This window comes from Colletotrichum abscissum, assembly GCF_030869225.1.
Source record: "Colletotrichum abscissum strain IMI 504890 chromosome Unknown Scaffold_2.1, whole genome shotgun sequence".
NCBI classification, from domain to species: Eukaryota; Fungi; Ascomycota; class Sordariomycetes; order Glomerellales; family Glomerellaceae; genus Colletotrichum; species Colletotrichum abscissum.
Window position 1 is genome coordinate 1,187,081 of NW_026850098.1, and position 20,403 is coordinate 1,207,483.

Sequence of the window (20,403 nt, forward strand, 5' to 3'; positions counted from 1 at the left end):
TTTTCCCCTGATACTATCGATGGCACCTGAATCAAGGTAAATGGAAGCACAAGTTACACGAGCAACAGATAGGCAGAATTCCGCAAGCGCAGATACGAGCTGACTGTTGATGGCTTCAGTTGGAGAGCTGAAGTGTGAATAAGACACGTCGAACGCCACAGCCTGCAAGCTCGAAAGTATCATCTGAGTGGCATCAGCCGCATTCGAAGCTGACAGTGAGGCGTTCTTTACTTCCGCTTCTCTGCTTTTGTAAGTTGTGTGGCACTCCAACTCGCTCGCCGCCTTCATACCGGCAAACAAAGATGAGACGCTGAAGCCTATCTCTTCACTATGAGGTCCAGCAGGGATCGTACGCCACTTTCTAGGCAGTAAGGGTCCTATAGGCCCTATCATGCGAATACTGCATCAATACTAGAAAAGACGATTGAGAGTTTTCGAGTGTCTCATATCCTGCTCTAGGCCTTAGAAAGGTGCGGCTGAAGCTCAGCGGGCACGTGCCGGTCCGCTTCCGGAACGTTGAAGCCTGCAACCAAGCCGCATCGGCAGTTTGAGAAATGGAAGTCCCTGGATCTCTCGCGATGGAATTCTGGTCTTGCGAAGCCAATGTCCCTTGGATTCCTCACTAGAGAAGCCGGCTGGTTGTCTTGAGTCACAATGGCACATACTGACTTTTAGGGGTAAGTACGTCGTACAACACTCACGTTCATCAGGGACTGAGATCACGGGAAAAGTCGAAGGGGTCTTACATGCAGGTACAACCTATAGCCTACTTCAATCTAGCACATGTGCGTTTCCGAGGGGACCCCCAATCACATCTTCTCCCCCTCATCAGCTGGAATCCAAGTGTCTCTGGCTTTTGGAAATCCTACACATCTCATTGGCCATTGTCCGCATGCCACCTTTCCCACGCCATGTGCTAATCTGACGGCACCTAGAGGAAACGTGGAAATCCCCCACCCGGGTACGACGGTCTAGATCCCCTAGTCTTGAACTTTGGCATGCAAGCTGTCGGACCGCCTCACCCCGCCACTGCAACCGGAGGGTTCCGAGGCTTCGCCCAGATTTATGTCTCAGCCCTTTCTCAGATAGGCTTTCTGTCAATCAGCCCGGTGATGCGGAACGTTCCACCGCACCCGGGAAACAAGATGGCGGGGTGGAATTGCCATGGGTTGCACATGGTATTCACTTGCGTTGCGCGGCGGGCAACGGGGCGACTTTTCGGTGAAGAATGTGTGGCATCAGGGACTATTCCCGTCATGTGTGCGGGTGGGAAAGATGGCCATAGAGCATTCTCTTACCTTGAATCAGCAAGGGTATGGATTTTCTACTATATGAGCTGTACTACGACTGGATCCCGCTAATACAGGGGCAAAAACATACATGGGGCAGGAGGCATGCATGTAGGTGCTCCTTCCCGTTGGCTACCTCCCGACCTACGTTAGGCCTGATAAATTCACCAGGAATACATGACAGGTGCGTCACTGAATTATCGTAGCGTTGGAAGCCGTAGGAACATGGCCAGCGTGTTCCCTTTCCATCCTAACAATAAAGATCGGGCCTAGTAATCGAGTAGTAAAAGCCGTGAAGTGCTGACTATTGCGTGATGCTCCGTACTCTTCAGGACTCCTGCGTTCAATTCTCGGTCGGCTCCTGTTGTTTTTGTCTTTTTCTTGCCGAACAGAAATTGATCAATGAGTCGCTTGCATTCTACTACTCTCTGCATTGCTGGAAAGGCATGCACCCGGCCGGTTCGTCTCGTGGACTTAATTCATAAGGCGGCAATAAGCTTCTAACTGTCGCCTTGCGGTTCTAAGACGCCGTCAGACCTTCTTTGTGACGAAGCGACTTTTCCCAAATGCGATGGGCGACGGTAAGTGATTGAACTTTTACGTGCCGTGACGACGGGTGATTATCGAGGAAGGAATGAAAAGAGCTTTGCTGCTCGGCGTGAGGATGAAGCTCAAGGGGCTTGATCTGGGCCATGCCAGAGACCCAGCCTCTTAAGTCCATTGCTCCTAGGATCCTTCGGAAAGCACAATTTCCGAGACAAGAACTAAGTCATGCCGCAAAGAGATGTCAAATCCGGTTTTGTTGGTGTTTCCCATGAGCCTGAAGATTTATCTTGATTCTTGATGACGCAACTCGTCCGGTACGTGAAATGAGAGCGAATGGCTAACGGACTTTCGTCAAAGCATTCGGTATCAAACAATAAAACTGATCAGAGAAATTCCTCCGATTCCTCTTGCTGAGATGCTATCAAATGTGAGGTCTGCCTAGCAGTATATGTAGCTGACACCGAGAGGACGGCGTGACGCAAGCAACATATCACGACATTGAAATGCCTATCTAGGTACGTATAAAGACGTCACTCAGCTTCCCAATACACAGGGATATCGTGAAATGACTGAATAAAGGGCACAGACAGGCTTTTAAATTTGAAGAGACATCTCACAAATAGCAGAACACCGCAAAAAGCAAAAGAATGCGTCGAGGGGGAATCGAACCCCCGGCTCCCCGACGCTGCTTGATGGCAACGGAGAATTTTACCACTAAACCATCGACGCTGGGTGTTGATGATTCGAGTTGGTGACTCGGATGCAGGTTGGCGACGAGAATGGGACTCAAGTTGAGAGACAGGTGGGCAGGTGCTGTTGTGTGTGTTCGCGGATTAAGATTGTGGAGGATGATGGTTCACGAAGTCCACTCAGTCCACTTTTACCTTGATTGGACTCAAATGATGTTGCCCCCACTCCAAAAAAGGGGGCACTCAAACTTGAGTAACTTTGCACGTCTTGTGCAGTGATTTCATGTCTGATTTTAGCCTCATTGTTCTTCGCTGCGACTGCGGAGGCAACAGCTGACGGAGAGACGGAAACGGATCTGGCGATATCCTATCAGCTTGGACGAGCTTGTAGAAAGTTAGAGATACTCTGATTTCAGATTAAGTAGGTCACTGCGTAAATCAGACGCGGTCGCGCCGTGTGTTAGTGACCACAAGGCACATCGCATTTGACGTCCGTGGCTGCCTGACGGCAATTTGCACCAAGAAATGGACACAAGCATCTAGCGCATCTACAGAGGGCGTCTAAAACTACAGACAAAGTACTAAAAGTTGTCATCGGATGTTGGTGCTACGCTGTGATTCGTGATACCTCAACTGTGTTGGTGTGCTCTGTGATAGGGCTGACTCAACCATAGGTTTCTGCAGTGCGCCTCGTGACTTGAGACAATGAGGCTCAAGTTCAAGCCAAGCCTGAAGTAAATGAGAGTTTCAACGTCATCAGCTGGTCTAGCTGATGTTACATGTAGAAAACTGAAAATCCCGTTTGACTATAACATCAGGATCAGTTTCCCCGTGCCACGTTGGAGCAGAAGCCTTATGAGACGTCTGTCATACATGGGCAGCTAATTCATCTTGATATATTGCCCTCGTAGAGGCTGCTCACACCATTACGGCGACTAATGGTTGCAGTGATTCCTCTTGTGCGAGTACCATTTGCTTCACCTAATCTAGCAGGATTGTATGAAGGTCGCAACAATGACCCATTCATACAAGGAAGATCACAATCGTGAAGTCATCGGTCGCATGATCATGTCACCATGGTAGAGATTGTGAGACCAGCCACCAGGTAGAGCTAGGTTCTCTACAGCTGAATATCACAGAGCTTGAGAAGCTACGATCAGCACCCAGCTAACAGCTAATAGATCCTTCAGCTTACATGGGTTGCTATCAAGGTCACTTTCGCAGCTCCTAATCTAAAGGTAGCGATATTTCGACATCGTCCTTTCCCAGAGATGATAGTAATGTATGTCATTGATTTGAAATTTTGAATGACTTACTCGTAATAAGAACCATCGAAAATGGAAGAGAAAGGGCCAAGTTGAGAGGCAGCTTTCGAGGACGACCTGATACCAGCGCATGATAAATCTTGAATGGGCTGAAGAAATGGGGAGATCTTTCGGATCAACTTTGGCGACCAGCAAAGTTCATTTGCCGCGATGGAAGTATGTGGATAATCATGATACAGAATTCAGGGGAAAAGGATGAAGTAAAAGGAACAGTACTACGAGGTAGCCATACCCGGAATGATTCTTTCGTTCTTACGAGGCCGCAGCGAAGTCAAGAGACACGCGCTGAAACCGTTGTGTTGGAGAATATGACCATGCAGCATATCTAACAATTGCTCGAAGAGCTGTAAATGTAAGAAAACAAACAATGGTAGCAGCATGATTTAGCGTGACTCATGTGCTGTGGATAATTAAAAGGAGTTCTTACAAGGTGAAGCCTCGCTGCCCGCGGGGAACCTAAAATCAGCCATTTCTGTGAGGGTGAACGATGCGCTTTCAACTTGAGTTTTCAGACTCCAGCTGAGCCTCTTCCACACGCTCTTATTTTAGAATTTTTCGCCTTCGAGGATACCCGCCGGTATATTGTGGCTTGCAGATCGAAACATTTTCGCAGAAGCATGCGCCTCTCCCTTAAGCACTCGACCAGCGCGGACCCAACTGTACGCTACTCTCTGGCTTGATCCTAAATTCGGTTAGAGGGGAACCCTGAAATCGAGGAAGTGGGGTCACGGGCCGCGCAAAAGCCGCATTAGACCTTTCCCCGAATACCCCGGCGCCCCGAACGGGGAGCCGAGTCTTGCCGGATTCGGATACGAAGTAGACATCGACGTCATGAACATGCCTTTCAGGGACGTTGGTCGGACTCAATTCACCCGGCGACTTGACCAACGTTACGTTACCTTATTCTTAGCGTTCAAAGACCGAGAATCGCTTCAACGTGCTGGCTTCCTGTTCTCCCTTAGCGATAGAACTTAGCCGCGAAGCCGACTTAGGCGAGGTCTATCGTGTCCCTGTGTCATTAGCGATGTCTCATCGCCCATTGCCACAGCCCCTTGACACAAGTGGTGGATCTCGTATAGACTCAGTGGTCCACCGTCCGCAGACTGGCGAGGGAGAGGATCGGTGAAGGTCTCACCGCCACGAGATAATGAGCTGGGTAACCTGTTGAGCACCTGTCAATGTAGATGGGAAAGTCTACTGAGCCCAGTGGGTTCGAGTTACGATTTATCGGAGCCCCAGTTGACAGTTGGCAGAAAGTTGTGTCTCTTTCGCTTCCTGTCTTCTTGCAGAATTGAAGCCGATGGAAATCTCTCGAACTCCAGGCTGAAAATCCTCTTCCGATCTTCAAGCAGCTTGAATGGTCAGTCACAAAACATAAACAGAGACAACAAATCATGACCTCAAGAGAGTCCACGCTCAGAGAAGGAGACCCCTGCCATCGACATGCCAACGCTTCAAGCTTGGCAGGGAGAGTGGGGTCCGCCAACTGCACGCTGCGGGCAGGGAAATCGGCTTTGGCCCGGTTCATCTGAGCCGCGGGAAGAAGCTTGGCGTGCGTAAGGCTCGCTTGGTCAACCTTCTGGGCTGAAAAAGAAGCCTCCGGGGAGCTAGTTTTCTCCGAGGTTGGGGGAGTGATGATCGCGCGACAGGGGTGACTTTGTCTGCAAGCTGCCCAAAATAGATAGATTAAAAGTTGACAATCGTCCCATCATGTGCCTTGAGGCGGGGAAAGTTGTGGGGTGATCCAATCAAAAGGCTATGCGTACGAGGGTTCGTCTAATCATACAACATAAGCTGCCAAACCTTGAGCCCGTTATTAGAGGGGGCTTTTCTGGATCCATTGTGGACATGCGGGAGTTTAAGCCTGGGGGTCTTTTGAGGGAATTCTAAGTAAGACCCCACCCCACACGACGGATTACCCCCCACGACAGATCACTTAATTTAGACGATTTTCTAGACTTCGACTTTTTAACCTTATAACTACGAATTTAATTATTAATAATATAACGTTACTAAATTTAAAATTCTAAATATATATTAGTAAATTAAGCTTCTCTTATACTAATTATAAGCGTTAGAACTATAATTAGGTACTATAAGCGAGCCTTAGCCTCTCTTTTTATTTTTATAATAGCCTTAATTTATACGAATTACTTATTTAAATCTTACTATACTTTTATTTTTATAATTAGCTTATATAATTATATTTAAGCCTTTAGTAACTTAATAACTAATTAAGTATTAGCTAGGGCTACGTTCTAAATATCTAATTACTTATTTATTTTATTAAATATTAATTTATAAATAATAAAATCGTAGTTAACCTCGCCCTTATTTTATATTTAGAGCTTTTAATACTTCCTAAAGTTTCTTAACTTTTTAAAAATAATAATATTATAATTTTAGGGTATTTTAAGAACTTTTAAAAATAAGAGCTCTTATAATAGCGCTTATAAAACGTTTATAAGCTGCGCTATAATAATAAATTTACTAAATAGGGGCTACTATATATTAATAAAGTATAGCCTTATTATTTTTTAATTAGTATATATATTTTATTTTATAAGCGCTTATACTCGGGCTTAAAAATAATAATAAAAAAAGTTCTACTTTTTAATTAGTACTAAGTTAAGCTAGAGGCTATAATTTATAAGTTTATTATAATAATATATTTTAAGGAGTAAGAATATTAAGATATTTAGGGGCTAGGTAATATAGTTAGAATATAGTAATAAATAATATAAATAAACGCTCTTAAAGTAATATTATTATATAAAATTATTAAAAACGTAATTACTATACTTATTAATTATAAGTAGACGTTTAGATTAGAGTCTTTAAGCCTTTACTTCTATTTACGGAATAAATATCTTAACTAGCTATTCTAGCTTAATTATATTCGAAGTCTACTTATTTATAAAAGACGTAAAGCTTTATAAAACATAATTTAATATTTTTATAGGGAACTACTATTATTATATAGTTTATTTTTTAAAAATAACTAATAATAAGAGGTACTAGCTATTTATAAAGATATATTTAAATATAGAGGTCTAAGTACGGTCCTTTAATATCTAAACATAAATAGATCTTTTTTTAAACTTACTTAGTACTAAATAGTCCTTATTACTCCCTTTTATTAAACCCGTTTTATTTATATTTTAATAAAAGGATATTAAGATTTTATAGATATTTAAAAGTATTAAGATCTTTTAAAAAGCTTATATAACGTTAATAATAATAAACTTAATATACTTAAAATCTATATAATAAGCTTATAACGTTAAGAGCGTAAGATTTTATATAAAAATCTATTTATTTATTTCTTTTTAAATAGGTACTAGTCGCTACTTTATTAAGAAATATACGTTATAAACTTTTTAACTTAGATATAAGTTAGAGCGAACCCTAATTAGCCCTATTAAATTACTTAGTAAGTAAGGGATTATTCTTAGTATTTATTAAGCCTTTAGTAATCCTTTTTTAACTTTTTAACTATTATAGTACCTCGTAGCCGGCTTAAGAGGGTAGTATAAGGGATTTTTTAGTTTATAATAGCCTTTTAAATCGACTTATTAAAGCTAACGTTATATTACGTATTTTTAATATATTCTTTTATATAATTGGGTATAGCGAATTTATTAGTAATTTTAATATAATTTTTATGATTTTTTTTAATAATTTATTACTTATATATTATAGTAGTAGTAGTGTTAAAGGAGGGAAAAAATCGTCTAAATGGGGTGATCTGTCGTGTGGGGTGGGGTCTTATTCCCGCAATTAAAGTTGGAAAGCCCCTTTTCCACGTTATGCTATAATCAACATTGGCTGTGATTGTACATAGTATTGGAGATGCTGCATGTTATGGTAAGGGGGCGCGGTTGATGTGTTTCATTATGCGCGCTCTCGCCATCAGAAATTCCTATTTTGCGCATGGCAGGAAATTGTAAATTGAACAGGGCTATTATCGAGTAATTGGAAGTGGACTTCTCCGTTGTTTATTTTGCATAATAGACGTCATATAGGGGTTGGAGGCTATGACGTTTCACCTCAAGACTAATTCGGGAGTCGGGTCAAATACGAGTTCGGCAGTACCGGGGTCCACCGATCGCCGTTGGCGATCGTCATTGCCCCGGTGGATAGCCTCCCGACTCCTCGTATTATTCAAGATTTGGTTGCAATCAAAGTGATATATAAGGTTGACAACTTCGCAAGTTATCATGGTAATTTCGATCTGTATCACACACAATCAACTCATCTAATCACAACCAACTCACAACACGCAACAACCTATTCTTTAATCACCCAAACAAACACCAAAACCACCATCACAACCTTCAAAATGCAGTTCGCCACTCTTCTCGCTTCCGCCTCCGTCGCTGCCGCTGCTGCCATCAGCAAGCGTGACGTTACCTTCAAGGTCACCAACTTCGGTGCCGACTGCATTCCCCACAGCACCCAGTGCTCGTAAGTTTTGACAACTCTGCAACATCCTCTCACACATGCTAATAACCTTCTAGTTACGGATTCACTGTCATCCAGCCCGGTACCATGGAGACCACCGGTGTCAACTGCACCGCTCTTGTCCCCGGCAACACCGACGGCACTCTCCCCGATGTCAAGGAGGGCACCTGCACCCTGTCCTCCCGCACCTTCGACGTCGTCCGCAGCGCCGAGGGTCTCACCCTCACCGTCTCTCAGCCGGTTACCCCCAGCAGCAACCAGACTGGCTCCCACCTTCTCCCCAACTCCGACTTCGAGATCTCCAACCAGCCCAACGCTGTTGTTCAGCACTACACTGGTGCCCGCTCTTTCGACCTCGAGTAAATATTTCGCCTCGTTCGATTCGTTAAAGAACACGCTCCAGCGACGATAGGAATGGGTGTGCCTTACACATAGCATTGGGAGGATGGCAAAAGATTGTACAACACATGTTTCGATAGAGTAAAAAGATACCATCATAGAATTCAACTGATTATCCATCCACAAAGACAATTTTCTCATGCCGGGCCCTCATTAATTGAACACAACCTCTAGCGCAATGCTGAACTCGTGGTATAAGGTATTGTGTGAAAGGTCACCTGATCCAGAGTAGCGTAGGTTTTGCTGTACCGTGCTTTCATTACGATGATCGCCCAGAAAGCTGATATGATGACAGTTCCCTGGTCCCTCGGTTGTACTAGACATACCTGACATAAGTATATCTCACAATCTTTAGGCTTCTCGCAAGGCTTATCTGGTTAATACCAACCAGACCGAATCAGCATCAGGTGTTCTGAGCGTCTTCAGCCACACAAGGCATCCCTAGTAAGCCAACAGAGCAGACAGAATGCGTTTATGATTGGTCCTTCGCAATCCCCTTAATCCAATCAAAGAAATAAGGCAACCACTCATTGCTTGCCAACACGCACTTGGGGAGATACCCAATCGCTGTATCACACCACCAAGAGAATAGTCAGCAGTGCTGAAATGTCAAAAAGCCTGCAGCCTCATCAGCTGCTTACTTCTCACCCTTCTGAAATCAGGCTGTCATTATCCCTTAAATTGTCACCCCGAGTTCATTTTCTTTAATTCTCCTTCTTGCCCCAGAAGATTCTCACGGATTTGAGACCACGACAACCACCGGTCAACACGTGAAGCCGCGTCGTCATTAATCCATGGATCCTCTGTCTATATCCAGTGGCGTTGCGGGTCTTATTTCCCTTGGACTTACTGTCTGCAAAGGTATCAATACCTTCTGCCAAGATTATAGGTCACGCGACTTTGATCTCATCAACCTCACGGAGCATGCACAAAGACTAGATTCGTTCCTTCGGCTGATACAAACTCGGTTGCAAGCAAGTCATCACATCGACTCAGCGCTGTCAATGTCCTTAAGAAACTGTTTCGACGCCTGTCAGGGATGCACTCAGGAATTTGAAATCCTGGCTAAAGAGCAAACTCGGTCACCAGGGCCAAGAGAACTCAAGGAGTATGGAAAAGATGCCGCGAGACATTTGCTGTATCCCTTGCAAAAGGCCAAGTTCGACAGACTAAAGGCAGAAATGCAAAGGTTCTACACCGCAATGACAAGTTATTTGCTCCTCCTTAACCAGTATGTCGTAAGATTTCCCCACTGGAACACTCGATTAGCTCTAATGTGGTTTCCAGTGACCTTACCAATGAGCTACGAGAAGCTGCGATTTCCGAATCCGTCAAAATGGTTTCTCTAATGATGTATGAAAATCAGAAGACAGCAAGCCAAATAGCTGCATTATTGCCTGCTTTGGAAAGAGTGATTGATACAAAGCTGGCTGGGCTCGAACGCTCGTCATTGGTATCATTGAGGTCTAGCCCAGGAGCCGGCGACGTTTCAATGAATTCCTCGCCTTCATCGCCTCCGTCACCGAAACATTGTGGGAAGAGTCTGCATCCCAAGAACGAAAGTCGAAGTAACACCGCAGACAGCTCGGCAGACAATTTCCTCACAAGCGACGCCGTGGCCCAAGCATCATCTCGCATCAAACTCGAAGATAATGCACCGAAGACTTTGCCTTCTTCAGAAGTACCGAGCGACGAAAATTATCAGAATTTTGGGTGTTCTTGCAGGGCCAACTCTCTCCTCGGACGGCGAGACGTGTCTATCCGTGGTCGCCCCAAGCACGACAGCCATTGCGATCTCTTCTTCATGAACCCTAGTCAACGAGCCATAAAAGGCAAGCTTCAACTTTTCAGCATTCTGATTTCTTGGAAATTGGAAATCCAGTACTCACGGCGACTGTTCTACCGAGATTTACAGATCCATCCTGCAATAGCAATAGTAGCGCGATCCTTGGTATCAAGTGACTCACCTGCTTTTACATTGGTCGATGAATTAGTTCTTAGAACTTCAGATATTACAGCAGAAGCTCTTCAAGCTCAGATATCATCAGTGTCAAAGGACTTGAGATGTCTGTTCAGGCGCGGCAGAGCCTCGCCAGGTGACATCAACTTCCTCGGTCAAACTCTTCTTCATGTAGGAGAACTCTGCCGTGCCATATCATCGTCTACTTTTAAGCTTTGCTAATTTCAAAAAGAGGGCTAGTAATGTGCATGGCCACTTATGGCCTGACCGAATGTCCGAGATTTGGGTACGGTTCATGAAGGAACTTGTACTTATGGGCGTACCCCTTAACGAAAGTGGATGTTTCGGGTAAGATTCGTTCTCAGTTTTCGACCATTGAACTTCAATAGACTAACAGACCTAGTTCGGCCCTGTCATGGTTTCTTGAGCTCCGTAGAAGAAGGCGCCTGGAGCATACGAAGAGGACTTCACAAGATCTACCAACAGGCTCGTTGGTCCTTGCAAAAGGATTAATTGAACTAGGTGCTCTATATATCGATTATCCAACATTCGGTTTAGAATCAGAAAAACTAGTCATCCTATCGGAATACAAGATTTTGACTTTACCTGATATCTACCAGTGTTTCTCGTGGCATCTTGATGGTAAGTCTGATGTTAACACATCTCGTCTTTTTATGTTAGCCGCAAAGTAATGACGCTGAAAGGATTTGATTACGGTGCATTGTCCTCTGCGCTTTTTCAAAAGTCAGAACCGGCTCTCCGAAGGATTTTGATGGCGTCGTCATCCATTATGATCGAGCGATGCCACAACGACCAGACTCCTCTTCATGTGGCCGCTTACTGGCCCAGAGGCCTCCAACTGCTTTTCGAATTGGCTGGAGATGCCTGTCGGCAAGTCATTGATCTCGAAGACGCTTCGCAACTCACGGCAATTCACTCGGCCGTACTCTTGCATCAAGTAGACTCCGTCAAATTGTTGCTTGAACAGGGAGCCAGCATCGATCTTGAGAACAGTGCTACATTCTTTGGACACCCTTATACTCTCGACGCTGATTATCAGAGTCAGGAAATTATCGACTTGTTGTGCGATGAACTAGCCGTTCGCAGGAGAGAGATGTTGCGTTTTGCAAGGAAAACCTTGACGGTGCAAGAACTGTTCGCCCTGGGCACAACGAAACAAACCATGCTGCAAACGAACGCGTTTGAAGTTCTACAGGCACTTCAGGCCAGAAATATCGACATACCTTCAATCTTTCAGCGAGTCCGACCTGGATCAATCTACCATTCTCCGGTGATGAATGGTCAATTGACGGAAGGTTTATACCGCTCCGGTTTCGAAGGGTTCAACTTCGCATTCAATGGTTGGATCCCGCTAGTAACCATGAGAATATTCGGTGACTATTTCGAGGAAAATCCTGACGATTTATTGAACTCTATTGCCTGGTTTGAAGCTCACGGGGTTGACATTAAGCATGCCATCCCTACTTTTAGCTGCAGTTCGAACGAGACAATACCTTCATCGTCTGCGTCTCCTACTACTCTTCTTCGATTGGCCACTGCTTTTGGGAAAATGTCAAAACTTCCATGCTACATTGACTCTTCTCACCCTGCTGTCTACCATGTCAAGAACAAGTCACTTCTTACACGAATCCTTTCTGATACATCTAGAGACGGTTGCAAATGTTATTGCTCAAGCCGAGGGTGTAGTCCAGCCTCCGCATTCGCCAAGGCTTGGCCAGGAGGTGACAGTTATGTCAGCGAATACTGGATATTGAATCACTTGTGGAATGTCTTTTCAACCATTCTGCATACTTCGCACCAACAAAATCCGCAACCTTTGCTAGATTTTGTACGCGCGACGACGTTTGATTTCCTCGGTATGAGCCATACATGCTGCAAGTATAAGTACGACACCAGGATAAGAGCCAGAAACATCACGAATGTGTATGATGAGATATGGATAATGGACCCAAAGGAAGTGGCGGAAATACAGGAGGAAGACCGATATTTGGCCGACAACTTGGAAGAATTGATGGAAGAACTTGCTATTCGGTTGATAAATCCAAGTTTTGACCTAGGAGACTTTGGGAACTATTGGCGCACACGAGTGGAAGAGGTTGAGGGAACGAAAGAAAAGTTGACCTGTGAGGATATACGCGCGATCCGAGAAATCGGTATCAGTTTAGAATGAGGCAGTTTGGCGAAGGCAGTCTTTTACATCATTTTAGATTTCTCTCCATTCGATGCCAATAATCTTAACAAATCACTGCCTCTTGTATGCCAGCAAGAAACTTCAAGATTTCGGGGATTGCGTGTTGTAATTTCCGTATTGTATCAAATCCCCGGACTTCAAGAAACGGATTGTGGCAGTCCCCCGAACTTGTGCCAATGACTATGCTGCATTCTGCAGGGTATTGACTACACAATCTACGATGTTGAATGCGTACGAGAACACATGAACTATCGATGTCTTTTGGGAAATTTGCTTGAATCGCACTATTCATTTCACCTTTAAGATGAGTCGCACATATTACCTGCTTATCTGCTTAGTTAACAGCCTTACGTGACTTGCCTACGGGAATGCAGATTAGTGTTCTCTCACTGACCAGTAAGCAGGCTCAACGAGCCGGCGATTATGTTTAATCACCGGGCCCGACGGGTACATTAGCCCCAGCACTCAAACGCAAGTCACTTTCAACGATGCCTTCAAAGCAGGCAAGAGCGCCAGTCTCCTGGCTACGAGACGTCGTGGAAGGTAAGCTGCGATGGATCTTTAATTCATCGTTCACCGCCTACACTCCTAGTGTCCTCTTGCTCAGAGCCATCGCTACCTTAAGACTTCCGAGTGACCGCCTTTGCTTTTGTCAATGCATGTGTGATCCTTGAACGAGGATCATTCAGCCAAAGATTCTGGCGGTGAGGGGTGACTCGATAGTCTCGATTCTCTATTGCCGTTCATTAAAATTTATCGGGCAGGAAGGAGTATTCATCAACTTCTAGGTGACTCGTTTGTAAACTATTATGAACGCGCTGAGTCAAGAAACGCCAAGTCGGATCGGCTTGACGACTTTTTATCCTTCCCAGACTTCCAGCCCCATCGCAAGAATGAAGTTGCGTAAGCCGTTGCTCATCTTAGTAGCTAGTGCCCTCCAGGAACAGAAATTTGAAATCATAATATCTGCACACGATATATGACCGAGCTCTTGCTTGGCTGGCCCGCAAGCAACTTGTAAGCATGGTCACTTGCTTGAACGTGCTCACCTATCTCCTAAAACTCAAAATCAGAATCAGTCCACAACAGCGCTGCCACGACCCGCAGTCAAGTCCTTGGAAACCTCGAGTAGACGACGATCAACGACAACACACATAGGCCCAAAAGACTACGAAGTCTGGATTTACAGCAGACGGCTTGTGCTTGATATGGAAACGTGCAAGAAATCTACAAGGTCAGTCGTTGTCTTCTGTAAGGCCTTGCATTGATTCGAATGCGGCTAGAAATACGGAGGCACCATTGGTGGGGCCGCAAGCGACGATCGTGGAGTGTTTGGTGATGTTAGCTCCCGTATTCTCGGCTTCTCCGTCATCCACATAGTGGCTCGCTTTATTCTTCGCAAAGCTAGATATCCACGCCGAGAGATTGACAAACTTTGGTTATTGAGATATCGGACTCTGGAGACTCTGGAAGGTCATGATGGAGCTGCTGTGATGTAGTTGCGAGTATCAAGACATTACTGAGTGCGGCGTATATAATATGTTTGTTCAGCTCCAGGCAGCCCAAATGAAAACATGGGAAAATAGCACCTTCAACTAAGACATCCAGCCTTCAACTTCCTTCATCCTACCTCCACGTAAGCACGTCCACCAAACAAAGACATCAGGACATTCGCTATTTCACCTACACAAAGCAAAATGAAGTTCGCTACTGTACTCGGTCTCTTGTCATTGGCAACCGCCGTAACCGCAAAGCACTACTGCTTCGGCGGCTGCGTCAAGTGCTACTGCGGCGACATCCAGTACGACGACCACCGATGCTCCATGTGCAGCTGTAATCACAACGCGTACAAGTCCGACGACCCCAACAACAAGCAAGGCAACTGCGATCAGCCTGGCGGATTCCATCTCGGATGCGGTTATAACTCGAGCGGAAAGTGCAAATAAGGAGGCGTGAGTGGCTGTTGGCATGAAGGATATGCTAGCTCATGGTCCATGGAGAGTGTAGGAGCCACAACGTTTGAGCCGGCGTGCCAAATTTTCACAGTTGCCAGTCTGTGTAATGGGATCGAGTGCTGGAGCGACATAGACCCATGGCCATGAAGAATGAGGCGACGTTGATGTAGGAGTGGCGTGCATCTTGAGGAATCCAGGGTTCTTGAATAGATTCATATGACATCCTTCTGGGCCTCTTGTAAAGACGCCTGGAGTGAATATACCTATGCTGAACAACATTTTCTACGATCATGAGACGAGATCTAGTACTGGCCGAGTCATTTACGAAAGGAAACTACATGATATGTCACGGGCTGGTATCCCCGAGTCTTGGTCGCTACATAGTCTTGACGTGAATGGAGTTCGGTAGAATGGCCAATAGAGATGCTTGAGAAACGGTTTGCGTTCGACTCAGTTGGCGGCTAGACTATACTAATGCGGCTACAGACGTAGGGTTTAGCTCAGATTGTTATGAGGCTGACATCTTTAGAGTTAAGTGATTTGCGAAGCTTAGTTGAAAGCAAGTCGCAAGCAAAGGCAGAAGCCCTGTTCGACTAGGTTGTGAAGGTCATGTAATACGCGAACTTGCACTTAAATCTAATGACAAGGAGCGTACTCAGCTTGAGGCAATTCTTCGGCGGAGTTACGGACTCAGTCTATCCGGACAAAAAGTGTCGTTATAATTGCGCGTCAACACCTTAAGTTTCCAAGTTCCCCTGGCACCGGTGGGATGCTTTCTGGAGTACGCTGCTGTTGATGGATTAGAGTTTGATTACCGGTCTCAACGGCATAGGCCATGCTACCGACGGGATGGAAAGGAGGCAGAGCTCAAGAGGACACGACCTCGCTCGCCGCGGGCTGTCGCATCTTCTGCTCATCCAAACCTCTTCCGCCAAGACGAACACCCATCCGCATACGTGCACCAAACGCCAACAATGGTCGCCATCACCCTCCCGCTCCTCGCGGCCCTCGCAGCAACCCCGTCGCAGCTAGGCATCGTCTGCGCGCGCTTCAAAGAATCACTCGATCCATGGGCGTCCGTCGCCGCTTCCACCTACCTCTACTCCAAGGGCGGCGTGCCGCAGATGAACGACACCGTTCAACACTCTTCGTTCCGCTCCTACGTAGCCCTTCCCAACATCGGACGAGAAGGCCACACGCACCTGCACCACATCGTAAACAACTACGATACCCTCGACGAGATCATGATCTTCACGCAGGCGGATCCCTTTGACCTCATCGCGCCCGCTGTAAACACGACAGAGCAGATGGTGCAAAAGGCGATGACCGTCCCGGCCGACGACGTGACGCCCTTTAACGACGCGCTGTTCCACGATGTCGCGGACTGGGGCAAAGTCGACTGGAACAGCTCGGCACAGAAGCTGTGGATCACGGCTAACCAGATCAAGAGCCTGCAGCTTGCGCCGTACACGCCGGCGCAGTTTTGGACGATGGTGGTAGGCGGGGAGCATCCGCCGGCGATCCGGGCGATGCACGGCGGGACATTTGCCGTTCGGCGGGAGACGATACGGAAGCTGCCCAAGGAGGCGTATCAGAAGGCGCTGAACGAGTTTGAGACGGCGAATTCGACGAATCCGGAGGTTGGCTTCTTCATGGAGCGCATGTGGGCGCCGATGTTCGCTGAGAAGTACCGATTGCCGAGCGTGCAGAATCCATGATGGTGTTCATTCCGGTCGGGGGTCCACGTGGGGTCACCCCTTGAGTTTACGGAAGCAAAACATGAAGAAAACAAGAGACTGCGAGCAATAGAGCAATAAGATTCTGCTATTTGGCCAAAAATGCAAAAGAATACTCCTCGACGGGGAATTGAACCCCGGTCCCCTGCGGATCGTTGAATCTTCAATGACAAGCAGATATCCTCACCACTAGACTATCGGGGATTGGTGGATGTTGACATCCAGTGATAGTTGGTTGGGAGAAGCGGTGGAGCTGGGGATTAAGTAGGCTTAGAGCTGAGTCCTGGCTCCACGGTGGGGCCGTGTCCTTGTGGAAGGTCCCATTCAGATTTGTGTAATGGCAACTGCATGTTGGCATGATGTTCAAGCGAATTCGTATCATCTCAAGCGATTTCTCAGTATGGTTTACTCAGATTTCTTTGTTGTGGAATCTCGCGATCGGCCGACAATGGGGCGGGCAGTGGATGAGGGTTTTAATACCTGTTCCGGTATATTACGGACGGGATTTTATGATGGGCATGCTCGGATACTCTGATGTACACCCTCAAATGAGAACTCGCTACTCCGTATTATAGTTTAACTTGGACGAAGTACTCGAGTGAAGTAACAGACCAAACAGATGAAATGTCGATTGAGTAGGGAAATAGGTGAAAGAAAGCCTGAGTCATCTCACAGATTGTCAAGAAAATTCCTGGTATGAAACCCCGATTGCACACCTGATGAGCGCTGATTTCTCTCGCAAGGTGTTGAAGGATACCAATATTGATTACAGGAGTAACGTGGCGTAAATAGAAAGCTGCGTCTGGGAACAGATGTAAGGCAACCTACCGCCTAGAGGGACGTAGATAGTACCAAGACAGCGATGTAGGTACCCTCAAACTCGAACGTCTAAGCTAACGAGCGTTCGCTGCAAAGACTGCCATATACAGAACTTCTCTTTCCATCTCTAAGGGCCAGATTATGTGCTTTAAGACAATAAGACCGGTGTGGCCAGCCCCATCACCCTGCAACCTGGTCTTGGCGGGGAAGGCCACAAGCAATGACATCCAAGCAGTGGGCCACCATCTGTCAAATACGGAGCTTGAAATTCAAGGTACCTGTCAGCAACCTCTAAGAAATGCGAGAGCAACCATGCATGTATATCACATCCTTTGCTGAAATCTTCTTCATCCGGAGCAAAATTTCCGGAAGTTCGTCCCGCACCCCCACGGCCCCGTCTTACCGGGGCGGGGCAGACGTACGGGACAGATGCGGCATCACCAGCTTCGTTACCTCGGACCCTCACAATCATTGGTAAAAAAGTGAGATGAAAAGCAAAGCATGGCGCTATGGCTGTAAATGACACTCATAAGCTGCATCTTGGCGCTTCCAATAGCTTCTCTTCTGAGGACGGAAAACCCATTCCCTTCTCGTCTCTGTGGCCCGACGCTTACTACGCGTGCTACGTAAGGTTGCGTTTGGTTTACCCTGCATAAGGGTTCTGCCGCTGTGCCCTTAGTCTCAGGGTCTCAGCCTAGCGTTTACCGAGAGGCCGAGCTCTAGGTGGTAGCCTCAACGGTGGTGACGCCCTCATATCCTCTAGCATTTCCGATGGGAGAGAGACCAACAACGCTCTTGCATCAGCGCAAACATCGGTGGGCATTCGTCGAATAATCACCTGGCGGCACATTAGAGTCCCTCTCGTCGCTTCATTGTCCGACAGCGCATATCCTCACACCGACGAACAGCTAAAGGCACAGGGTCCAGACTCAAAAAGGCCACCTTGGCGATGCGCATTCGCCCATCCTCTGCCAATGTCCATCCCCTCCCCGTATCGTCATCTTGCTTCCAAACACACAGCCAAATTCCAGATTCGCAGGGGTTCAACCAAGGTCACGGATCGAAGGCAAAGGGCCCTCGTCTTCCTTCCTTCCAGTTCCTGGCGGTCAATCATGCACAGCCTGTCATCATTGTACATTGGCGCCGCATGTCATCCCGTCGACGGCGCGTCTAGACCCCGAAGATCCTGCTACGACGCACCCCCTCCCCTGCTCGGTGAGTGGTGCGTACCCTCTCGGCCGGGAAGAACTAGCGTTCCTCCCGTTTGGGACTTCAAGTCCGATTTGCCGGCGGGAGAGGACATGTGTACAATGGCAAGGGTTGAGGGGACGACGTTCGTTGCAACTATCGTGAGATGAAGCGCCGTCCGTCTCCGCCAAGGAGGGGTACGATAGAGAGGGGGCAGAAGGGAGCCGAAGTATCGGTATTGCTATATCGAGAAAGGAAGACACGGCGCGCCTAGCGCTTCAGCCGTGATGCGAACCAGAATGCATACACTTCTCGACACGCCCCAAGGAAAGGAGAACAATATGCCGTGCCAATATCGGTGAGAAAGGGGCCTCGGATCACACCTTGGTATCATTGCTTCTCGGACACGGGCACGAGGCCCGCTTGCGTCTTTCGATGCGCCGGCTCTCCATCGGCGCCCGTCATCGGGGTCTTGGGTAGACGGGCTGGTCGCGAGCCGGGCTAGTGAAAGCCCGTGGGTAAGGGGATCGGGAGACCGGGCTTTCGGACGATGTAAAGAAGATTGGATGACGGGGTGAAATCGTGAGCTAGAAGCTCGCTGGCATAGCCAGAATCGGAATCGGAAACACCCATCGCTATCGTATTCATGAACACTGGTTCATGAACACTGGTTCATGAACACTGGTTCATGAATACGGGCCGGCGAGTGTGCCGTTGGAAAGACCTCACCATATCGAGGGAAGTGCCTTGGCTTGCCCTCTGATAGCACAACAAACAAGAAAAGCGGCCACAATCGTATGGTCGTACTGCCAACAAGTGGTACCACTAGGAAACCGACAGGATGCTGTTTGGTTCCAGTCACAGGTCAACATCCAGTAGCATGAGGAGCCCAATGGGCAGAAAAGTCATAGAGCCGCACTGCCAAAACCCTGCTTGTGAAGAAAATGCGGAGAATCTCTGGGGCATTACCTTTCTTCGAAAAGGAAATCCCCAATGGCCGGGAATTTGCTCGCAGGCGTTCCCTGTCATCGTATCGAGTTCGACAATGGTCTAGAACCGCGAGGTGGTATTCAGAAATCCATCTTCTCCATCAGAATGGCCACTGCAGGCAATTGATCAGCACGGGTGGCCCCAGTGTCAAGTGATAGGTATCGTCGCCCCGGTAGAAGGGTATCCTCCCCGAACACCCCTCTCCCTGCCAGATGGATCCTGCGCCGAGCGGGCTGAGAGAGCATATTGGTTGAACTGGGACAGTGAACCCCAGAGAAGCAGGGCGATTGATACAGGATCGGCGATGTCAAAAAACCGAGACACCTTTGACTTGGTTTTTGACTGGAACCGGAACCAAGGAACTTGGCGCTGGGGGCCAGGACTGGAGTTAAGTTGGACAACACCCGGCAAAATGGCACCTCGGCTTGCTCAGTCGGTGGTTTTCGCCGTGCCGGCTCCGAATAGCAGACAATCTGTGAGCGAAAGATATGCTTAGTGACGACGGAGAAGAAGGAAAGAGTGGCTCTCCGTCCAGTAGCACTGCAGGAGTCACGGCCGAGAGGAATGGAGCTCGATCCCTCGAGATGGATCGAAGATGCACCGTATGGTATAGGTCCAAAAACGTCATGCGGAAAGATGGGTGACGGTCGATCGGGGGGAGAACCTGGAACGGTGAGCCGTTTGACGGTCGGTATTGGGTGAAGATAGCATGACTATGCCGAGACCAAGAGCCAATGAAGAAGAATAGATGGACGATGCCTAGCATTCAGGGACGGATGTGCAACGTTCATCGCGATCGCAGACTAGCCGGATCGACGACAAGGGCACGGC

The 20,403-nt window shown here is 47.2% G+C and overlaps 5 protein-coding genes across 5 annotated transcripts; all 5 read left to right on the top strand.

Annotated features, from left to right (window-relative positions):
• Positions 1 to 8,191: 8,191 nt before the first annotated feature.
• Positions 8,192 to 8,676, top strand: CABS01_01083 (hypersensitive response-inducing protein; the record flags this gene model as incomplete). The annotated part of the gene is made up of 2 exons (XM_060534463.1): positions 8,192 to 8,316; positions 8,370 to 8,676. The coding sequence occupies 2 exons, from the start codon at positions 8,192 to 8,194 to the stop codon at positions 8,674 to 8,676; spliced, it is 432 nt and encodes a 143-aa protein (XP_060401541.1).
• Positions 8,677 to 9,506: 830 nt separating this feature from the next.
• CABS01_01084 (uncharacterized protein) lies at positions 9,507 to 10,061 on the top strand (the record flags this gene model as incomplete). The annotated part of the gene is made up of 1 exon (XM_060534464.1): positions 9,507 to 10,061. The coding sequence occupies one exon, from the start codon at positions 9,507 to 9,509 to the stop codon at positions 10,059 to 10,061; it is 555 nt and encodes a 184-aa protein (XP_060401542.1).
• A 455-nt stretch (positions 10,062 to 10,516) lies between these two features.
• Positions 10,517 to 12,863, top strand: CABS01_01085 (uncharacterized protein; the record flags this gene model as incomplete). Its single annotated transcript, XM_060534465.1, has 4 exons — positions 10,517 to 10,843; positions 10,905 to 10,991; positions 11,260 to 11,314; positions 11,377 to 12,863. 4 exons carry the CDS (start codon positions 10,517 to 10,519, stop codon positions 12,861 to 12,863), a joined length of 1,956 nt encoding a protein of 651 aa, XP_060401543.1.
• A 1,718-nt stretch (positions 12,864 to 14,581) lies between these two features.
• CABS01_01086 (uncharacterized protein) lies at positions 14,582 to 14,830 on the top strand (the record flags this gene model as incomplete). Its single annotated transcript, XM_060534466.1, has 1 exon — positions 14,582 to 14,830. The coding sequence occupies one exon, from the start codon at positions 14,582 to 14,584 to the stop codon at positions 14,828 to 14,830; it is 249 nt and encodes an 82-aa protein (XP_060401544.1).
• Positions 14,831 to 15,813: 983 nt separating this feature from the next.
• CABS01_01087 (uncharacterized protein) lies at positions 15,814 to 16,557 on the top strand (the record flags this gene model as incomplete). The annotated part of the gene is made up of 1 exon (XM_060534467.1): positions 15,814 to 16,557. One exon carries the CDS (start codon positions 15,814 to 15,816, stop codon positions 16,555 to 16,557), a length of 744 nt encoding a protein of 247 aa, XP_060401545.1.
• Between the last annotated feature and the right edge of the window lie 3,846 nt (positions 16,558 to 20,403).